Source organism: Chenopodium album, chromosome 23, assembly GCF_948465745.1.
Source record: "Chenopodium album chromosome 23, dcCheAlbu1.1, whole genome shotgun sequence".
Lineage (NCBI taxonomy): Eukaryota > Viridiplantae > Streptophyta > Magnoliopsida > Caryophyllales > Amaranthaceae > Chenopodium > Chenopodium album.
This window is the reverse complement of record NC_137856.1, coordinates 34,077,036-34,099,381: the sequence shown is the minus strand read 5'-3', so window position 1 is coordinate 34,099,381 and position 22,346 is coordinate 34,077,036. Positions and strand designations below refer to the sequence as shown.

Genomic DNA, 22,346 nt, shown 5'->3' with positions numbered 1-22,346 from the left:
TAAGGAAGTCGTTTTATAATTTGACAAAAATCCTTAAAAAATTTAATTTATATTTAAATATATTAATAAGATCTAATTTTTTACTCAAAATTTCATTTACAATCAATAATTTGCGGTTACAATTTGAGCAATTATTTTTTTTAAAAAAATATGTAAATTGCTAATATAAGGTAATTTAGAAGTTAGATTATGATCAATTTCATTAAATAGTACTAGTTCTAGTTGAATTAATGGGGGTCAGAAAAGAAATGATTATTTTTGAATGTTATATAAGAGAAATAAAATTACACAGTTGAGGAAGAATAATTTTTTTTATAAAAGAATAGCGTAAAAAATATTATGAAGAAGTAGAATAATGTGCAAGGAAAGTAGGGAACTTTGAAATAGAAAAAAGGAAAAAATAATAAAATATGCTACTTAAAGAGATTGACCCATAAGCTCCAACTACATTAGGATCTTACTCGGGTTGCATGTATACCTTACTTATGATTGAGGATAGAACTTGAGACCTCCCTTAAGCAACATAAAACTGCTTACCACTTGAGTTAATTCTTATTGGTGCACCCATGACTTTAAAGAGTATTTATAAACATTTTAACTGCTAGACAACCATCTTTTTTTCTTTATGCATGATTCTACATTTCTACTACACACAAATAGTATATAGGTATCTAATATCTATTTTTCTTAAAAAGTGGGGAGACAATTGTCCCCTATGTGCCCGGCCACTTGGCTCCGCCAGTAGTTGACTGACTTGACTCATTTAATATTAGCACCGAAGTCGAGTGAGACCGAGTCTTCCTTGATAATGTGACTGTGTGAGATTGACTAGCTAAAATTCTTAGACCTAACCTTTGTGTCATACTGTGTTTTAGGTAGGTAGTGTTAATCTAAGAAATCTAAGACACGTAATCGTGAATACATGCTATATCGTCTCAATATGTCATTTCATATATAAATGTATCAACAAACACTTATTATTGTTATTCATAACAAGAGTAAGTAATGGCATGAAATTCCTCCACATCGTTTTGGACGGAGTCATTGATGTAGTTTAAGATTACATGACTTAAATTAATATTTTCAAGGATAAATACACTTTAATAATCCCAACTATAGTCGATTTACCTACAATAATCCCACCTAAGGTTTTTTTTTAAAAAAATAATCCTAACTATATACCCAGTTTTCCTAGAGTAGACCCAATCGGTCATCAACCTAATATAACAGGTTGCTTTGATACGTGGCATCACGTGAGTGGTTAAAAAAAAAATAACTAAATTATTTCATCTTCTTTCACAATTCTACACTCACTCTTTTTTTTCTTTTAAGTTTTAGAAATAAAACAATTACTTCGTATAAAAGCATAACTACATATGAAAACAATTAACCTAAGTAACAACTTGTGCATTGAACGGGCCAAAAAACTACTTAAGCTTAATAAATCTATACTATGTATTAAAAGGCGTTCATAAAAACGTCAATGTGCTACGTAATCCATATTTTGTTGCGCCTTATAACAATGATCATTTCACCACCTAAGCCAATTATCAAGTATGTTATTAATATGTAAAAAAATAATATAAGTGTAAACCACAAGGTTCAATTCAAATAAAATATACTAAAAAAAAAACTCTATTTTAGTTTGACAATGACAATTACAATTTTAAAAAGCCTTAAAAAAATTTATCAATTGCACATCTACTACAGTTTCAACCCGGGGCAACGTCCGAGCTACTCACTAGTTAAAGAGTTGAAAACTTGGAATTGAAGTAGGAACACTTGGCTGCTTGCACTGTAACCATATTCTCGTTCTGTCACATAATAACTGATATAGTCAACTTTGCATACATGCCGATGCGTGCGTTAGTTTGTCTTTATTTTTATATAATTAAATATGAATAAAAATTGTTTTTAAAATTATATTACAAACTTTATATCAATACCTATATAACAACATATTTTATATATTTTTATTATTTTTGTAAAAAATTATGGTTAAAGTTAAAACTCCCTTGTTTTTAATACTTGCTATATTTCTCCATGCGCGAAGTTTTAGGAAAATTTGGAGAAAGTAATAAAATATGGAGGTAGTAGGGGAAGTAGAAGAATAAAAAATTGTGAAAAACAAAAAAGTTGGAGGAGAGAGAACATAAAACTAATAAAATATGATTTATGTTGGGTCTACTATTTGAGAGAAATAAATTAAATATTGTAAAAGGTTTCCAGGTGAGGAAATGAAACAAGTATTTAAACGACCGAAATAGGAAAGTGAAGTAGGTATTTAAAAACGGAGGGAATACATAAATAGTGAAAAAGTATAACGTCTCAAATGTTTTGGGACGGAAGGAGTAGTTATTCACATGAACTAACGTTACAAATGATGATACAATACATGATACATTCTACTCTGTAGTATGGATGAATTTCTTGCATTACAAGAAAAATACCTTTTCGTAACGTCTATTTTAACATTTGTATCAATTGTAATTGCCAAAAAAAAAAAAAACCCTACGTATGATCTATACAAGATTCAAACATGCAACCTTAAGGTATAATATAATTAAATGTTTTTTCAATAAGCTTTGACATATTTTATGTCCTTTATATCAAATAAATAAATCTAGTGTTAAAAATGCTTTTCGTATAGATTTTTGGGTTTTAGTGGCGATTGTAATTATACGCTTTTCCATAATTTTATAAATGTGTAGAATAAAGGTGAATAAATATTCATATGTTTTCATATCGATTTCATATGGGTTTACTATGTCGATTGTATAATGATACGGATTCCTCTATTATTTAACAAACATATGTGCTATTATATATAGCGAATGTACAATCGTTACGAAAAGACAATTTTTTTTGGGTTTTTCTACATTATAACCCTCCAACTTTCCGTTTTCTACGATGTGCCCCCCCTCTTTTTGAGAAATTTACACTGTAACCTTAAAATACATTTAGCTTCTATACGGTAACCTTGCCGTTATCTTGCCGTTAACTAATTCCGTTAGTTATATTTTTTTTATCGATTTGCGTGTTAGAAATGGTTCCGTTAAAGGATTTGGGGGGTATTTTGGTCCTAAAGGGTCCAAATTGAGCTCAGATTTCACAAAAAAATGACGCAAATGTCTTGTTTTGCATATTAAATACGTAAACACGCAAATCGAGACATTTTATATATGCAAAACGAGGCATTTATGTTATTATTTTGCTAAATCTGAGCACAGTTTGGATCCTTTATGGCCAAAATACCCCCCTAAACCTTTAACGGAACCATTTTCAACACGTAAATTGATAAAAAAAATATTATAAAATACCCCCCACTAACGGATTTGTTAACGGCAAGGTTACCGTATAGAAACTAAATGTATTTTAAGGTTACAGTGTAGATTTCTCAAAAAGGGAGGGTATATCGTAGAAAACGGAAAATTGGAGGGTTATAATGTAGAAAAACCCTTTTTTTTTTTTTTTTGTAGTGTTGACTAGGTCACAAAAGTAAAAGTCTTTATGTCATGTATCAATTCCATGGCTCCATATGTTTAATTTGTCTGTACTCTATCAATTAAGATGTATGGAAGACTTCATTTACGGACAAACTTGTGAGTATCATTTACGGCAATTAAGAAAGATAATATGAACATTTCATAGTCTCTCACTTTACTTTTACCCTCCTTTAGCTTGTCGTTGTCTTTCTACTAGTAATACATGAAGCGTACTAATTTAAGATAGTCTTTGCGTGATTTTTGGGGTGGAAATAATAGAGGTCTATGCACTTATTATATATAGCACTATCCTAAGGCAACTTTTCATTTATCCAGAAACACATACATTATACATACATGCAAAAACAACTACAACTCCTCACTTGTTTTACCTTGTGTTAATATAACAATGGGTAATGTTGATCCAAAAATGCTTTTGCTACTTTTCATATTCCTTTTGCCCTTGATCAATACACAGATGGGGCAAACGGGCTTCGCCTTAGGCTGCCTTAAGCCAGAACGAGAGGCTCTCTTCAAGTTCAAGGCGAGTGTCTTCAAGGACCCAGCCAACGTTCTGTTTTCATGGAAGGGGGATGATTGTTGTAGCTGGTATGGTGTCACCTGCCACAACGCTACCCGTCATGTGCTTCGTCTTGATCTACGGAGTGACTATGAAGGATATTGGTTTCCTTTCAAAACTCCATATGACAAAACTGGGTATGATAGTCCATTTTACCCTTCCGCATCTCCATTTTACAATTTTGGACCTGATGTTCCATGGTCTGTTTCCGCTTCTAGTCTAAGTTTCTCTGAGTTGAATCCTAGCTTGCTTGAACTGAGGCAACTCAGGTACTTAGATTTGAGTGGGAATTTCTTTGGTCGTCGTATCCCAGGGTTGATAGGGTCAATGAAACATTTGAGGTATCTCAACCTCTCTCGCGGATGGTTTGGCGGTGGTGTCCCTCCACAGCTTGGCAACCTCACTAAATTACGAATTCTAGATCTTTCTTTGAATCCTTATTCCGACTCGTCCAATCTCCACTGGTTATCTTCGCTTGTGAATTTGCGGTGTTTGGACATTAGCAGCATCAATATCACTACTGAAGCACTAAATACACTGCCGCAGGTACTTGGCCACCTTCCTTTGTTAGACTTGCGGCTATCGTCCATCCCTATCGGAATTAGTAATCATCTTTTGTCAAATATTTTCTCCAATTCAACTTTGGCTTCTAGAATACAACATCTTGATATTTCATGGAGCAACTTGGAAGGCTCAGTCCCTCATATTTTGTCCAACATGACCTCCCTTAAATTGCTTGACCTCTCATATAACTCGTTGAATGGATCTATCCCACTATGGCTTTCGAGCCTGAAGGGACTTGAATTTCTAAGCCTTTCTGACAATTCCTTCTCGAACCCTCTTTTCTCCCATTCAACTCTGCCTACTACTATCCAACACCTTGATCTTTCAAGAAACAACTTGGAGGGCCCACTCCCTCTTTTTTTTTCCAACATGACCTCCCTGAGATCCCTTGCCCTCGCAGATTGTCAGTTGAATGACTCCATCCCACTTTGGCTAGGTAATATGAAAGACCTTGAACATCTTTACCTTAGTGGGAATAGTTTTAGTCAAGTTGAGGGAGGGACAATCATGGGCTTCTTGGGGAATCTATGCCATCTTAAAACACTCAACTTGCAAAGTTCTATCATCGTAGGAGGTAATTTCTTAGGCTTTAATCATGATAATTTCACTAACTGCGTCGAATATGATCTTGAGTATTTGGAATTGACCTTCAATAATATCACAAATACCTTACCAAAATGGTTAGGAGAGTTGAGAAATTTGAAGTTCATTGAAATTTCAAATGGCAATACAATTTACGGTTTAATTCCTCCGGCTATTGGAAACATGTCATCACTGATTGAGTTAGATCTAAGTAGTTGTAATTTATGGGGAACCATTCCTACCTCTCTGGGGGGATTATCATCCTTGGAAAACTTAGATTTAAGCAACAATTTTTTAGAAGGATCCATTCCAACATCTTTAGGGTCATTGTCATCCTTAAAAAAATTAGATTTGAACAATAACTTTTTACATGGATCCATTCCCACTTCTCTAGGGTCTTTATCGTCCTTGCAAAATGAGCTCAGTGTGTTAGACCTTTCCAATAACAGGCTCTTTGGAGAAATAATTGATTGGATTCCAAATGTTAATTTGCAAAACATAAATCTCTCTAATAATCACATTATGGGACCGATCCCACATTTTTTTCCATCTTCACAACTAAGATACATAGACCTCTCATATAACTTGCTTTCAGGGCCTATGTTTAATAACTCATACTCTAAGAGTGGTGTAGTCAAAGCTCCATTGTGCCATTTAGAGAATTTAAAACTCCTACATCTTCAAAGAAACCAACTCTCTGGATCAATCCCTGATTGTTGGGGCACCTCAGAAGGCTTGAGTGTTATTGACCTGTCATCTAACAAACTCTCTGGAAGTATCCCTATGACTATTGGGCTACTTCCGAAAATGGCATATCTTAAACTGAACAACAACTCATTAGAAGGTACTCTACCTCCAACACTAAACGAACTTTCGCAGTTGGTGATTTTGGATCTAGGTGAAAATAAAATGTCTGGGGAGGTTCCAGATTGGGATGCAGAAAGTCACCCTTTTTTGAAAATTCTCATCATGCGAGCGAATCAACTTGAAGGTGTTATTCCATCACGATTGTGTCTGCTCCCGAGCCTTCAATTCCTTGACCTTGCAATAAACAATTTGACAGGAAGCATCCCAAGTTGTTTTGGCCATTTAAAGAGTATGAAGAAGTCACTGCATACCAAAGCACCTTCTTGGTACGAAATGGCCCCAGCACCAGCACCAGAACCAGATAAGCCGCTTATGCGGCCACCAGAGAGTTTCAAAGGAGAAAATGCTATGGTGGTCTTGAAAGGGGTAGAACTACAATACACGACGACATTGAAGCTTGTAGTGAACCTGGATCTCTCAAGCAATGGCTTAGTGGGGTCAATACCTGAGGAGCTTACAAAGCTATCTAAACTCATAGGTTTGAACTTGTCCAACAATCATTTGACTGGAATTATTCCTCTCAACATTGGTGAAATGGGATTACTTGAATCACTTGACTTGTCTAAAAATAATCTCTCTGGAACAATCCCATCAAGCTTATCAGCCTTAAATTTTTTGACCGGCTTCAACTTATCAAGCAACATGCTTCATGGAGAAATTCCTACCGGAAACCAACTCCAAACTCTCAACGACCCATCCATTTATGCACACAATGCAGGATTATGTGGAGATCCATTGCCAAAATGCGGAGGCAAACATGGAAGACAACAACAACCAGAAGAAGAAAAGGAAGAGATAGAAAGCACCCTTGAAAAGGTGATGTTCTACATCGTTGTAATGCTCGGATTTGCAACTGGATTTTGGGGAGTTGTTGGAAGTTTGTTGTATAGCAGGACATGGAGGCACGCTCTGTTTCGACGTGTGGAATATGTCATTGATTTCTTGTATGTTCAAGTTGTTGTAAGGATCAAGCGGCTCAAGAACTAGCTGGTAGAGGTTTCAAGACTTCAAGTAGCCTTACTGAATACGATGTATTATGGATTTTTATCATCAGTAATCTGCATTTAGTATTTGTATTACTATTTTTTTTTTTTTTTTTTTTTTTTTTTTTTTTTTTTTTTTTTTTGGGTTTTTGAGACCATAGTATTTGTATTACTTAACTTGTCTGCTATTATGGTAATAAAAGTGGGTCGCCTTGTTTATAACTTATAATCACACATTATAAGGTTACTGAGAGTCTGAGACCAATTTAATTAGTGGATGAATTTACTAACAAGTTAAAATTCAAGATGAAAGACTTAATAAATAAATGACCGTCTCAAACTCTCAATGACTGTTTACTAATTAATCAAATCTAATTATTCACAGATTATCTAATAATTCTGAGGTTTATCAACTCTATTTCAATTCTATGGCTTTCCATCAGTAGTCTACGTTCAATATCAAACAATTTGGCTTTCCATCATGAAGCATGAGGAGTATAAAAGAGCAAGAGAGAGGGGAATAGAGAGAAAGAGAGAGACAAAGGAAATCAGGAAAGAATATGACTAGAAGAAAAAACAAGAGAATGAAGCAAGGAAAGATAGAGATGGCAAGCCAAAAAGAGAGATGGCATGCCACGAGTATATATATATATATGTTTGTTATAGAAGTGGTAAATACAAACTCTATCAAAAACTTCATACAAGTAGCTAATTTTAACACGTTTCATGTGTATGAAATACTAATTGCTGATAATTAAAGATTTAAGCATACAATTAATAGTATGAATGTGTATGTGATAATAGCATTATCATCGAAGAATGTTGATAGATCGTGAATCACATTTTCTGCCCGCATGCACGTACATAATTTGCAGTCTTAATCATAGGTGCATAATACCAAATTTAGTCATCCCATTTTTTAATCACAGAAAAGAAAGTTAAGCTATCTTACATTTTGTTGAAGACACGTCTGAATTTCTTCACAAATTTTTATTAACAAACCCAACCTTCATTTTCTTAATTAAGACAAATAATTTCGAGTTTGAACTTTGACCGTAAATTTCTCTTGGAATAATGAAACTAGCAATTTACCTAGGAGAAAATCTATAGCTTATATCATTATATTTTGAGGTAAATTTTTGGTCAAAGTTTAATCTCAAATCTCGTAAAAAAAAAAAAAAAAAGTTTTATCTCAAAAAACAAAGAATTCACAAGTATTTAAAAATTCAAATCGTAGACGTGAGCTAAAACTGATACATATTTTAAATGACTGGAGTCAAAAGTGAGTATCTTTAAATTTTAGAGACAATTACCTAAATAAGCCTTTATATCTCTCAAATTCTCATTTAGCACTCCTTATAAATTTAGAACTAGCAAGCTTGCATTTTTTTTGCGCAATCTACAATAATAAGAGTAGACCGAATCTTGATAAGTCCTTTTACTCTGTATTTCAATGAAGTATTAGGATATTCTGTAGACAAAGAGTTTGAACCCGTGATCTACAAGTTGGATACTTTACTACCTTACCAACTTCCCCAAATTAGTTTGGTGGGAAGATTTTGCTCAATTGGTAGGGTTATGGATATAATGGTTGGATTACTCCTAATCTCCCTGATTATGACTCTTTATGCAATCATATTATCTAATAATATGCATTTAAATGGAAGTGTGATAATTGCATACAATGACCAAAACACAATACAACTATACAAGTAATAGATACGTATTGCTTTCAAAATTTCTTGAATAACAATGGCCCAACAATTAATATTGGGCTTTGATGCACATTGACTTAGGGTTGGTTATCATGGGATGTTTTCTCGAAAATTGGGTCTGGTTTGACGGTCAAACAAGGGATATAAAATGAATACTTTCTCCGTTATACAAATATTACAGTAGGAAAAAGGGAGATCGATGCATCTCAAAGAACACTTTCAATGTTAAAGATAATCTTAAATTGATAAGAATAGTTCTTTCAAAAAAAAAAAAAAAAAAAAAAAAAAAAAAAAATGATAAGAGTAGTTGATTGATTATATGAAAGTATTAGTGGATTTAATTCAATTAGATCTCAAATGATTGTTTTTTTTTTCCTTACTTAATTACAACAGATATAAAATTTGAGTGTGTACGGGTAAATAGTGTAAAAAAAACTCAAAATCGCACATGTTGCAATATTTAGGGAGTTAGGCCCTTTTTGATTCACCTTAATTTTGCTGAACTGAAATTATTTTTACTGAACTGAACTTATTTTTACTGAACTGAACTTAATTTTACTGAACTGAAATTATTTTTACTGAAATTTAATTATTTTTACTGAACTGAAATTATTTTTACTGATTTTCTATTATAATTCTTCTTTAAGAAAACTGAATTTTACTGAACTGAACTTATTTTTACTGAACTGAAATTAATTTTACTGAAATGAACTTATTTTTACTGAACTGAAATTATTTTTACTTAATATTATTTTTTTAAGGTGAAAAGAACAGGGCCTTACAAAATCAATTTTCTGATCACTATTTTAAGTTTTCAAATAAATTTTAACCTAATTCGGGTCCAATTCAAAACCATACAACCGGATACCCGATTCCACTCATCCCTAGACTCAATACCTCAATTTAAACATCAGACCATCATACCACAAGCAAACAAATAAAAGGATTGGCAAGAAACAAGAATAGATGAAAGACATAATTGTCTAGGAACATAAATGCTCACAGTCACAGAGTAACAGCTGTATGTTCATCCCTTATTTCACATCACATGATCATTTCCCTTTCTACAAGACATTCCGTTACACCCTTTCTATCATCTTGCATTTATTTTCTTTAGGCTCTTCCCATACTTTACCAAACAACATCAATATTATTCAATAATAACACACCAAATCATATACTTACCTTATATATAAATATAATCTCACCATCACATACATTATAGTCCATAGTCTATATCTTGCAATGGATGAAACTAAGGTAAGAGCAAACTACAAACAGCATAAGAAGAAGATGTTGGCACGAAATCGAGGCGCTAGGATAAGTTTTTCAGCTAGTTTACCTAGTGATGTTTGTGGGGTTTGGGCAGATAACACTATGTGCGCGGTGTTATACACGAAAGATCCTTATAAAGAATTGAAACGATCGATACTCGAGATGGTTCAAGAGGCTGGAGTATGTAGTTGGGGGGAGATGGAAGAACTGATTTACTGTTACATTGCTCTCAATTCCTCTGATGTTCATAGAATTATTCAGGATGCTTTTCTTAGCTTGTTTAATTAGCTGATCAAAGAGCATATACATAAATGTAAGCATGTTTTTTTCTTAACAATTATGTAGTGAATGTATGGTTGTATGGTCATTCTTTCTTAGATTGTAAGTATGTAATACTTGAACTTGTAGAATGCCCTGTTCTGCAATTTTAATAATACATTATATTATCATCATATTATGTTAATTTGCTTTGATGATTAAACACTTGAGAATTCATCTGTTTGCTAGTAGGTAGTTCAGTAGTTGTAGACTTGCAATAGTACAATTGACAATTAATACATCATGCATTTCAGTCTTGACCTCGACAAGACTGACTAGAAATCAATTACGCTAGTTGACATCCACAATTATTGATACTCATACTCTCATTGTTATCTACACTAGTGAAATTTTCTCAGTGGAAAATAGAAAATAAAGCAAATTAATTGTTCTACAGATGGAGCCTACATTTACGTTCCAAGTTAAATGTACATATCAACATCAGATTATCAATTTGTAAAGATATTAAAGAAGTGGATAAGAACACAAACACTGGATGTAGTAGGTTATAATGTTCAATTCACCTAATTTAGCATTTTTTAGTACACTAATTCATACAAAAGAATAAAAGAAAAATTACTTCGTATGAAATAAGCAAATATTGCTTAATTAAGTTAAATTGGACATAGTCTTAGCGCGTAAATAGAATTGATTATTCCATTTTTTTATTGTCTAAACAGATGTTTTTGTTTCCTCTGTTCCAAAATATTGCTTGTTTAGCTACTACTTGTACTCCTATCTGTACGTTGTATAGCCTAAGTTAAACGTACATTGTATTGATCGGTTTCTTAAGTACCTATTGTTAAATATGTTTATCAATCAATTACTAGTATTTCACTATTCCTTCATAACAAACCTTATTATACTCATCACTCATAAATGGGATATAAATGCATTTTTTTTAAAAAAAAAAAAAACAGTAAAATCACTACATGATTAGTGAATTAAAACCAAAATAGCAGCATTTTCAAACATAATAGCATCCAAGGTTGACAATATATTGAGGAGTGGTTTCATAAGTGACCAACAAAATTTAACACGAGTCTTCTTGTTTTTCTCTTGGTCTTCCATTTTTCTCTAATTTGTTGACCTTGTTAACCACTAAAATATATGGGCTTTTAAGTAAATGACTTTTGACCCTAGAGTTACAACATTGGTTACCTAAGATGGTCCCTAAACCTATCTACCACATGCATAGGCTACAACTTGTGCTTGTAAATTGGCTAGCTATTACTTCATTCGTTGCACCCATTAAAATCATGTAGACCCCCTCTTAACATTATTTGGATCATATCATATCTACTACTTGGACACAATATAAACATTCATCTATCCCACGAATATTATAATTACTTATTTAAGGTTTTGTTCTTTTTCCTTAAAAAAGGTTTCAAGGCTAATCATGATTAAGTAACTTTATAACATAAGGTGACATCAAAATGACTAAATAACCCTAATCAGGTTTAATAAGTTCAATTTAGAGATGTATATGCATGTTCATGACAGTATATGTTATGATACCCTTCAGACAAGGTCGAGAATCACCTAAAACTTAGCTTATTCCATCAAAAACTTGATCGAGCTCAAGTTTAGAAACAAAGGCTCATGAAATTGCAACTAAAATCCATGTACTAGTTTGTTAAGTCCATGTCATAAAAAAGAACAAAAGAAAGAGCAAGCTTCATAGATTTGTTTGGAGTTTAATGGAAGCAACGAACAAAACTATACACATTCCCCATGCTCCCCCTTCCAAAAAAAACTAATGTTCTATCAATTCTTGTGGTTTGCAATAATGGGACCCTTTGCCTTCAGTTTGCCTGTATTAGTGTATCTTAGATCTACTGAGGAAAGATGGAGGCCCATCTTCCTTAATTGAAATTATTCTTACCATAAAAACAAAATTAGGTCAGCATGTCATATTTTCTTAATGATTTTCCTATTTTAGGTTTACGAGGCATATAAATGAGATCGATACCAATGGATTATATAGGAAAATCGTACTTTATTTCACATGTATTATATATAGATATAAAGTATATTATATTTAGAGTTTTAGACAAAATACATACGATTTCTGAAAGAATGAGATGGTTGCCTACTTGCCTAGGCCATGTCGTAAAAAATGAACATAATTGAAGGTTACTTAATTATGTAGGACGATACCAATGGATTAAAAAAAAAAAATTATACTTTTGTTTTGCATGGATTAATAATATCAATAATTATATATGATACATATTAGATTGAGTTTTAAACGACTTACTATTAGTAAACCAAAAGGTTAATATAAAACGGTACATTTTGCGACAATTAGGCCCTACACTTGATCACGCGTTGTCTGATCAAGAAGCTAAAGTATGGCTAATGTACCGATGATATATACTTACATATAAAGCCCTTACATTAATTAGAAGAATGGTACACAATTGAAGGTTCAAACCCTAGGGAAACAATTATTTTAGTGCACTAACTCAACTTCCTCGTATACTCTAATGTAATTAATTCTAAAGTTTCCTTGCATCTAGCTAGTCTACTACAAGAGGATGTGCTAATAATAAAAGAAAACTAGGGTCGTTAAACAGATTGTTCATGATCATTTTGAGAGACATGACTAATAGGTGATGCAGTTGGAACAACAGTTGCTGACATTTGTGACCTTGCTAGCTCATTGCTTTTGGCTGCTTCTCCTTCATTGTTGCTTGATTTTGGCAGGGTTAATTCTGTCTTTTTACCTGTACCACTACCCCATAGGAAGGCATACAAGCCCACTATTATCACCAACATACCTATCAAACTGCATTATTGGAAGTTAAAAAATGTTAGTGAAAGTTATTAATTTTTATGTTTCATTGTATAGTAAACTTTTTTCTAACTAAAAGTAATATAACCACAAAAGCCAAATATAACTACATGTCTACATTAAAATTTTATAACCATGAAAGGGACCATGATAACCACGTATATTCATATATAGTGTGACAAAAGAGAAGTCGTTATTATATGAATTGAAGTACGTATATCAGTATCCTATAAGACATGTCACAATTATTTGTATAATCACTATTATTTTTCTTAGGGTCCAAATTAAGAACATAATAAAAAGAAAAGGGAGCCAATTTTTTACCTTCCACTTCTAAGTTCTTGACCAAGAGCTGAGACTTCTATGATGGCTACAAATATCAAAGCTAATGGATTAAACATGGCTGGAAAAGTGGCACCCTTGCTTTGGACTGACCATGAGACTATGCAGAATGATGCTGCTGATGCCAATACTCCCTGAAAATTATAATTATTAATTAAATTACGTGTAATTATAAAGGTTAGTGATAGTAGAATTCAACTCGATCAACACAAATGAACATTTTTTAATTTTTTTTAAAAGTGGGTATTTAATATTTACATGTAGTTTGCGGGATCATCCAACATCCCCTAGCTAGGTTGGACATATGAGAGATTGTTCATAAGAACGGAAGATTAATAATTACGGTCTATAGAAAGGGTAAAATTTTCAAGGTACGAGTATATACCGAGTAAACAATGGTAACTAGTTGAAGATTCCACCCTAGCTTCCATGCACTTGAATTTCTGTCTAAGATAACGCCAACAATTGCTCCTTGAATTGATGCTGATAAACATGTTAACATTGTTGCCCAATACTTTAGTGGAAATTCCTTTAGCAACTTTACCTGAAAAAATTTCATGAATTTATTAGAAAGCCCAAATTAAATGGGTAATAGAGTAATACAAGTAACTTATCTATGAAGCGGCCCATTGGGTCATAATCCTTGATCCAACTAGTTAATATACATGGCTTTGTAATATGGTCTATTTTATTCATTTGTTTTAAATTTAACATTATGAAGCACTAATCACAAGGGAAAGTACCTGCGCAATGAACCAGAGAGCGTAGGATAAAATACTTGCACAAAGTTTGATAGTGCCAATTTTGAAATTTGGCTTGATTATTTTGGCATCCTTAGTTGATTCATGACCGGCAACAAGTATGCTTCCCCTGTACAGACTAATGATAATGGCTCCGGATAGACAAAGGATGGTTCCTATAACCCTAACATTTCCTCTGATGGTCTTCAAATGAAGTTTCTCCAATCTACATCATACGATCAAAGTCACATGCAATTTACATCATATGATCAAAGTCATGTGCAATGTGCCAATGTTCACTAAAAATCAGATTAAGTTTCTGAAATGGATCAATGCATGCTATAGTTCATGGAAAAACTTACTAGAAATTAAAAGATACTTGTAATAACATGATCAGAAATGTTCAAAGTCACATGCAATGTTCACTTAAAGCATATTTATACACCATAATTAAGTTCATAACCATATTATATTAATATGTTTGTGTTATTGTGTATAATTTTGTTGAAACAAGACATAAATACTAAATTAGAGATTGGATCCTAGATTTTTTTTTTCTTTTTTTGGAAGCAAGATTGGATCCTAGTTTCGATCAAGACAAATTTGCTTTTGAAAAGTGATTATTAGTTCAAACATATAAATTAACTTAATGATTGATTAATTAAGAGGTGTAGTCAAAACTTGGTACCTTAAAATTGCTTTATCTTTTGAGAAGATAAAGTAGAAAACGTTTAAAATTTGCAAAAAGTAACGTGCTATTAGCATGCATGCTTTAAACTATTAATATTTAAATGTGTGCAGTGTGCATGCAAATATCATGCATGTATAAAATAAGTTGTTGTAAATTTACCTTGTAATGAGAGAGAAGATGAAAGTAACGACAGGGATTATGTTGAGGAAATTGGTGGCGTATGTAGCTGTGGTGTCGCGAAGTCCGTAATAGAACAATCCCATCCCCAAAGTTATCCTGCATTATGTACGACGTACAATTATATAATAACACGTAATATTACACAAACACGCACATTTCAAATTGATCAATAATTCTACCGTGAATATATTATTAACAAAATTATATTAACCTTCATTTTAATATCGGGTACCTTAAAGGTATTGTTGTTGTTCTTTTTTATTAGACTATTTGTATTTTATCTATGCTTTTTTTTTTTTTTTTTTTTTGGGTTTAATTTATTTGGACAAACGATTTAAAAAGTTGTAACATTTTGAATATTGCTATTGACAATAAATTTTATTCATGACATAGTTACCCTTGATAACATTACATTGCATTGAGACTTCAGTTAAAATAAAAAGGCAGCATATTATGAGAAATGCGATGTAGGACAGCATCATATAATTGTCATTCTTATTGTTAGTACTAACAACACACATGAGAACAGAAGGTATATTCTTGGTCATTTCATGACGTAAAATTAAACTTTAAACTGACCAAATTTGATGTTTATTTTTGGTTATATTACGTACGTAGAATGGGAATATTAAGAAACAAAAATGAGTTTACATTTTTGACCGAATTATTTAGCATTTAGCACAAATGCACAAGTCACTCAAGGAATTAATACCTAGACAGGATCACTGCTTCAATAGGACTGACGATATATATGGTATAATCTATTTGCATAATTGAAATTAAACATCAAATTCCATTTTGGTCTAAAAATAACATAGTATTATAACTTGTCAAAAAAAAAAAACATAGTATTATCTATCAAGATGAATAGAATTTAATATGCATAATTTGTCCACCTAATGTAGGCCGAAATCCACATTAGATATATGTAATTTTTAATGATAAGTTTTAGTACTGTTCAGTAATTACATACTGTATAAACATGCATTGAGAATTTGTGAATTATTATACACTATATGGTAGACAATACTTAAAACATTAATTCCTCCGTAACTTTCCCTTTGTTTCAAAATAGTTGACGATTTATGTAGAAGTTGCACTAATACTATCTTTTTACTTTTTAGTACTTTATTAAGCATTCTCCATCAATAATTGATTTAGATGAGGTAGAGGTTAAACCTCATGACATTAAAGGTTCATTCCCCGTACTCGATCTAAACATAGAAGAATGGAAAAAAATAAACATTGAAATGACACTCAAAAAGTCATAAAGCTAAGAAATGTAGGAATATGACCAATAAAATAAATCAACCTATTTTTGTGTTTTGAGAATCAAAAGAAAATCTACAAAATTTGTTTTTGATTAGTTGGAAAGAGAAAAATAACGTGTCGCATATGTTTTTTTAAGGGAATGTCTTTTATCCTTGCCAATTGCCAAGTGCCCTACTACCCTAATTAACGTAAATCACTTGGGTACCTTAACGCTAAATTCTTGGGTTGGTTGCCTATAATATTTGTATTGTGAATTTGTGGCTGAAAAAATGTTTATGGTTAAATGGGTCAAAGAAAATGGCCACTTTTTTTTTTTGGTTAATTTTTAGTTTTATTTTAATATTAATTTGGTGTTTACTCCCGTGTATAACTATGACAACTATTGCAATAACTCTGTCTTTTTTTTAGTGTCTCATATTCATTTTGCAAATTATTTTCGCTATACATTTTCTTTCGATTTGAATTTCACACTTGTCCAACAATTTTTCTACTTGTATAAAATGTTGTACTTAACTACTTATACATTATACGGAATTAGTTACGGAGTAACAAACTAACAATGGAATGTAACCACAACATTTCCCAACTTATGGTAAAAGAAAGTTGGGCAGAGGTGATTACCCGGATGAAGAACTCAAAAAGACCCAAACTCCCGCCATCAATGTTAACTTTATGTGACTTCCCCTGCAACCACAACATTAAACAGGTTATAACTCAAATTACGTAATAATTAAATAATTTAATAATTAACAATATAAGATGCATGTTTCAATCGTGGATAATTTTTCTATTATTATGTAGGCTTATTTTAATGATTAGTTTTAGCCGATTCAAAAAATAAAAATAAAAAATTAAGCTTTAACGTCGGTGAAAAAGCTATGGTGGAACTGATTTTAGGGCTTGTTCACATTTACTAAACTGAGCTGAACTGAACTGATTGGTGCTGAACTGAATTGAACTGAGCTAAAATGAATATTTTATAAGAGAGGGAAATTAAGAGCTGAACTGAACTGAACTAATTGGAGCTGAACTGAACTGATTAGAGCTGAACTGAACTGAATTGAACTGAAATGAAATTAAGTAAATATGAACAGGCCCTTAGTATACCTCAACAATGTTTTCTTTTGAATTTCGATTGACATTGCAAAATCACAAAGGTGGGATGCAAAATGCAATTGTAACGTTATCACCTTCCACTACCAAAATTTGTACTTCTAAATAATTAAGATAAGTATTAATAATAAATGTCATAAGTATTTGACAATTGCAATATTAATACTATGATCATATATATGTATATTAATGTATTTCTTTCTATAGTTTTCATTTCCATATCTAAAATTCATACGTAGTAATTAATACGTACATTGACAACTAATCAATCAAAACAAACAAACAAAATTAAAATCCCATAATTTCTACCTTTATGCCACCTTTCATCCCATTTATTTTTAATTTTAAAAATGAAAAATGAACTTCCTTACTAGGAGGATTCCTTCTAAAACATACTAAGTTACCACATTTTATTCATTAACACCAAATTCCATGTAATTACAACATGTAACGCGTCTAAAACCTTTTTTTTTTTTTTGAAAAAAAAAAAATATGATTTTTACTTGAAATTTGCACTAGAGTTGCACCAAAAAAAATCATTAAAGTTGCACCCAAAAAAAAGTTTATAATAATTGCATTAAAGAAGAAAACATAAACAAGAAATGAATTAGATTGAATGAATATATTTAAGGGGGTTACAAAAGAATACCTTTCAAGATAGTATGCAAAAGGGAAAATGCAAATGGCAGCAAGAAGATGTCGATATGCAATAAGAGCAAATATGAAAATTCCTTGCGATAATATCATTTTTGAAAGAATTTGTAACCCGGTTGATACCAATTGCACCATCAACATACCAAATATCGGACCCGAACTCGAACCCGATAACATTTTCTTGTAATTCATCGTTGCTCTGTTTTTTTTTCGTAAATATTTTACCCTGTTTTTCCTGTTTTCTCTCTCTATTTTTGTGAGAGGAAAAAGAGAGAAAAGCATTTACTTCTCTAACTAGCAATAGCTTCACTCTTTATATAGAGAAAAGGGGGTTATTCGGGTGGTAAGTGGAGGATTAGAGAATTTTAGTATCGAATTAATTTAAGAGAATATAACAAATAAAAGGAGAGGGTCGAAAAAACAACCACGAGAAAAAACCTTGACAGAAAGATAATTTGAGGACAAATTAAGGGTCTGTTCATATTTACTTAATTTCAGTTTAGTTCAGTTCAGCTCCAATCAGTTCAGTTCAGTTCAGTTCAGTTCCAATCAGTTCAGTTCAGTTCAGTTCAGTTCAGCTCTTAATTTCCCTCTCACATAAAATATTCATTTCAGCTTAATTCAGTTCAGTTCAGTTCAGTTCAGTTCAGTTCCAATCAGTTCAGTTCAGTTCAGTTCAGTTCCAATCAGTTCAGTTCAGTTCAGTTCAGCTCCAATCAGTTCAGTTCAGTTCAGTTCAGTAAATATGAACAGGCCCTAAGTAAAGAACAATTTCGTTTAAAAAAAATAAAGAATAATTAAAAACACGGATTTGGCTAAATGTTAGGTAGAGGAAGGATGTATTTTAAAGCAGGTTTTTAAATTAGTGATTTCCCAAAATTATAAAAGTTTTCCATGTATTTTTTATGCGTGTATATATATGCATAAAAACATGTTAGGGTATGTACAATTTTACTAGGGTTCGTGAATGTGTTCATATTTATAAGGGCCTATTGTATGCTTAATGTGCATAGTCACTATCTTTATTAATTACTTTCCTATGTTTAACAAATCATACACGAGCTTTTTATGGACCTTTTTTTCATCCCCACAAATCTCACCCAACAAAATTTTTATTTTTTTAAAAAAAGTCCCAAAAAAATTAAGTAACCACGTGGTGGTTTTTAAAATTATGATTGATATATTGCTATTTTTTCTTGATTTTACAACATTTTTAGTTGAAGTTTGACTAGATTTTTCAGTATCATGTAAGTGTGCAAGTTTTTCTCACAAAGTCACAATTTCCTATATAAAGGTGAGTGAGGTTTTGGTAAAATTATAGGAGTACTTTGAATTTTAATAATTATGTTTCATTGGTAGCAATTAGATTCACACTTGATGATTTATTAATACTAGTAGTTGTTTAATACTTTAACATGGGAGTTAGGACCCGTTCTCTTCAGCTTAATTACAGTTCAGTTCCAATCAATTCAGTTGCTAATTTTTTTTTCTCATAAATTCATATCAGCTCAGTTCAGCTTCAATCAGTTCAGTTCCTAATTTCTTTTTCTCATAAAATATTCATATCAGCTCAGTTCAGTTCAGTAAATCAGTATAGGCCCTTACTAAGCCCCACCACTTAAGGTTTTATTGGTCAAAGGATGATTTTAATTAAAGGTGAAATTTGCAAGTACAACGAGCAAAAGTACCAATTTTACGGATTATAACTTTTTAAGACTTAGGACCTGTTCACATTTACTGAACTGAGCTGAACTGATTGGAGCTGAATTGAACTGAACTGAATTGAGCTGAAATGAATATTTTATGAGAGAGGGAAATTAGGAGATGAACTGAACTGAACTGATTGGAGCTGAACTGAATTGAACTGAATTGAGCTGAAATGAATATTTTATGAGAGAGGGAAATTAGGAGCTGAACTGAACTGAACTGATTGGAGCTGAATTGAACTGAACTGAATTGAGCTGAAATGAATATTTTATGAGAGAGGGAAATTAGGAGCTGAACTGAACTGATTGAAGCTGAACTGAACTGAGAAGCTGAACTGAACTGAAATTAAGTAAATATGAACCGGCCATTATTTTGCAAATTAACTTAAATACACATCCAAACTTCATAATAATTACAATAAAGGTATAATATTGAAAGAAGACTATTTTAACTTTTTATTACCTTTTTTTTTAAAAAAAAATAATAAAAAAAATCAAATTTATTACAATATCTTATACTATGTATGTATTACAATTTCACAAAAGTTTAAAAAAAGCGGGTTTACAATAAGTTATTGAATGACAGTGGTTATGGACTTATGGCCCAATTACACTCACTATCATATTTTCTCACTCCTGCTTTTTTTTTCATCTGTTTTTTTTCTTTCCTCTGCTCTTCTTTTTCTCTCTCCTCTTCTTTACCCCTCTTTCTAGTTTCTATCTCCTTGGTTCTTCAATTTCACTCTCGTTTTTCTATCTAATCTTGGTTTTCAGCTTAATTTTGTAATTCTTTTGTTAATTCTTCTTTTACATCCAATTTTGAGGTATGTATGTTCATTTATTTTTTGTATTTTTGGTTATTTTAAGGTATGTTCATGTATATTTCGATTTTGATTTTAGTTTTCGAATATAATGGTGAACGTCAAGCTTTCAAAGAAGGAGACAATTGCTCCTCCTACTACTAGTTCAAACGAAAAAGTTGAAGGTATATTTTCTGAATTTTGTGACCTTTTTTTTTTTGAACGTCGGCGAACAGTACTGCGTTTTTGTAAAATATGGGTCACTTTTGTGAAAAAAGGGTCACTTTTGTGAAAAAAAGGGTCACTTTTGTAAAAAAAGGTTCATTTTTGTGGAAAAAAAACACTTTTGTTAAAAAAAAGGGTCACTTTTGTAAAAAAAAGGGTCACTTTATAAAGAAAAAAGGGTCACTTTTGTAAGAAAAATGGGTCACTTTCCGCAAATTGTTCGATGTGCAATAAAATTATTGTAAGCCGGGGGCATGCAAAAGTAATTGTTACAATTTTTTGGTCACATTTCAATATTTCATGGCAACTTATTTTTTTGTTTGACAACTATTTCATGGCAATTTTTGAAATGTTTGAAGATTGTTCATTATTACGGAGTAAGAGATATAGTTGTTATAACCAAGCATAACAATTAATACTCGTATGATTTTATCACATAAAGCTCAAATTGAATTTCTTTGAAATTGCTACCCACCTATTATTGTACTGTACGTGGGTAAGCTCAGATTGAATTTTATTTGTTTAATTTTATTTTATGAAAACATGTCAGAATTGATATTTCACATGGCATTAAAAAAAAAGAAAGAAAAAACATAATTATATGGAGTGCTGCGATAAATTGTCATTAATTTCCTTATAATTATAATAATAAGGTGTAACAATTTGTCTTCTAAACATAGTAGTACAACACTCACTCTCTTAGTCGATGTTACGCATAACAGCCAGATATATATGAAGTATATTTCAAGCCAACAATGGTAATACCCTAAGACTCTCTTGTAATTTAAGAATTTCGATTCGAACCTCTCCCACTTAATTATTCTATGCTACTAATGTTACAGAGTAAATCTTAGAAAATGGTGATCTTATTATGTTGTTTAGTTTCCAAAATAATGTATGCATTTACCTTGAGAAATATTTAATTGGAATTTACTTTAGATATTTGCAATTTTGCAGTGAATTAGCATTCAATGTGAAAGTAAAATAATACCATAGCCCAAAAGTGTGACAAAATGGTTCAATCCAAGAGGAAAAGGTTTATCAGCCAAATTAATCCATTATCAAACTTTGTTCTTGGGCTTCAAATTAGTATCCATGACTATTGTAATTTTTTTTGAAAAAATGGGTAACTGGGTGAGGAGAATTTGCTTGCGAGTAGGGGGAAATTGAGAATCCTACTTGTTTGAAGTGAGAATCGAACCCACTCACAGGGGTGGAAGGAGACTAACCTTGATTCTCCCATGACTAGTGTAATTAGTGCTTAGAAATACTTGTTTAGACTCCATTACATGGATATTTAGCATTTAACAATATACATTATTCTATACACCAAAATTAGAAAAAGACTTCCTAGTTCTATGTCTAACCAGACTAACCTTCTTATATCTTTCATTTTTATGTAAGTGGGTGTACATACATGTGTTTATATATTAGAATGGATTTTTGGGTATTGG

At 31.8% G+C, this 22,346-nt stretch overlaps 2 protein-coding genes across 2 annotated transcripts; one reads left to right on the top strand and one right to left on the bottom strand.

Annotated features, from left to right (window-relative positions):
• The first annotated feature begins 3,839 nt into the window (after positions 1-3,839).
• On the top strand, positions 3,840-7,157 carry LOC145608441 (uncharacterized). Its single transcript, XM_081664058.1, has one exon. It carries the CDS (start codon positions 3,895-3,897, stop codon positions 7,063-7,065), a length of 3,171 nt encoding a protein of 1,056 aa, XP_081520184.1. The 5' UTR covers positions 3,840-3,894; the 3' UTR covers positions 7,066-7,157.
• Positions 7,158-12,933: 5,776 nt separating this feature from the next.
• LOC145609578 (WAT1-related protein At1g09380-like) lies at positions 12,934-18,353 on the bottom strand. The gene is made up of 7 exons (XM_081665030.1): positions 18,157-18,353; positions 17,016-17,078; positions 15,102-15,218; positions 14,255-14,477; positions 13,897-14,055; positions 13,494-13,645; positions 12,934-13,163 (listed from the first exon to the last, which is right to left on the bottom strand). Exons 1-7 carry the CDS (start codon positions 18,351-18,353, stop codon positions 12,944-12,946), a joined length of 1,131 nt encoding a protein of 376 aa, XP_081521156.1. The 3' UTR covers positions 12,934-12,943.
• Between the last annotated feature and the right edge of the window lie 3,993 nt (positions 18,354-22,346).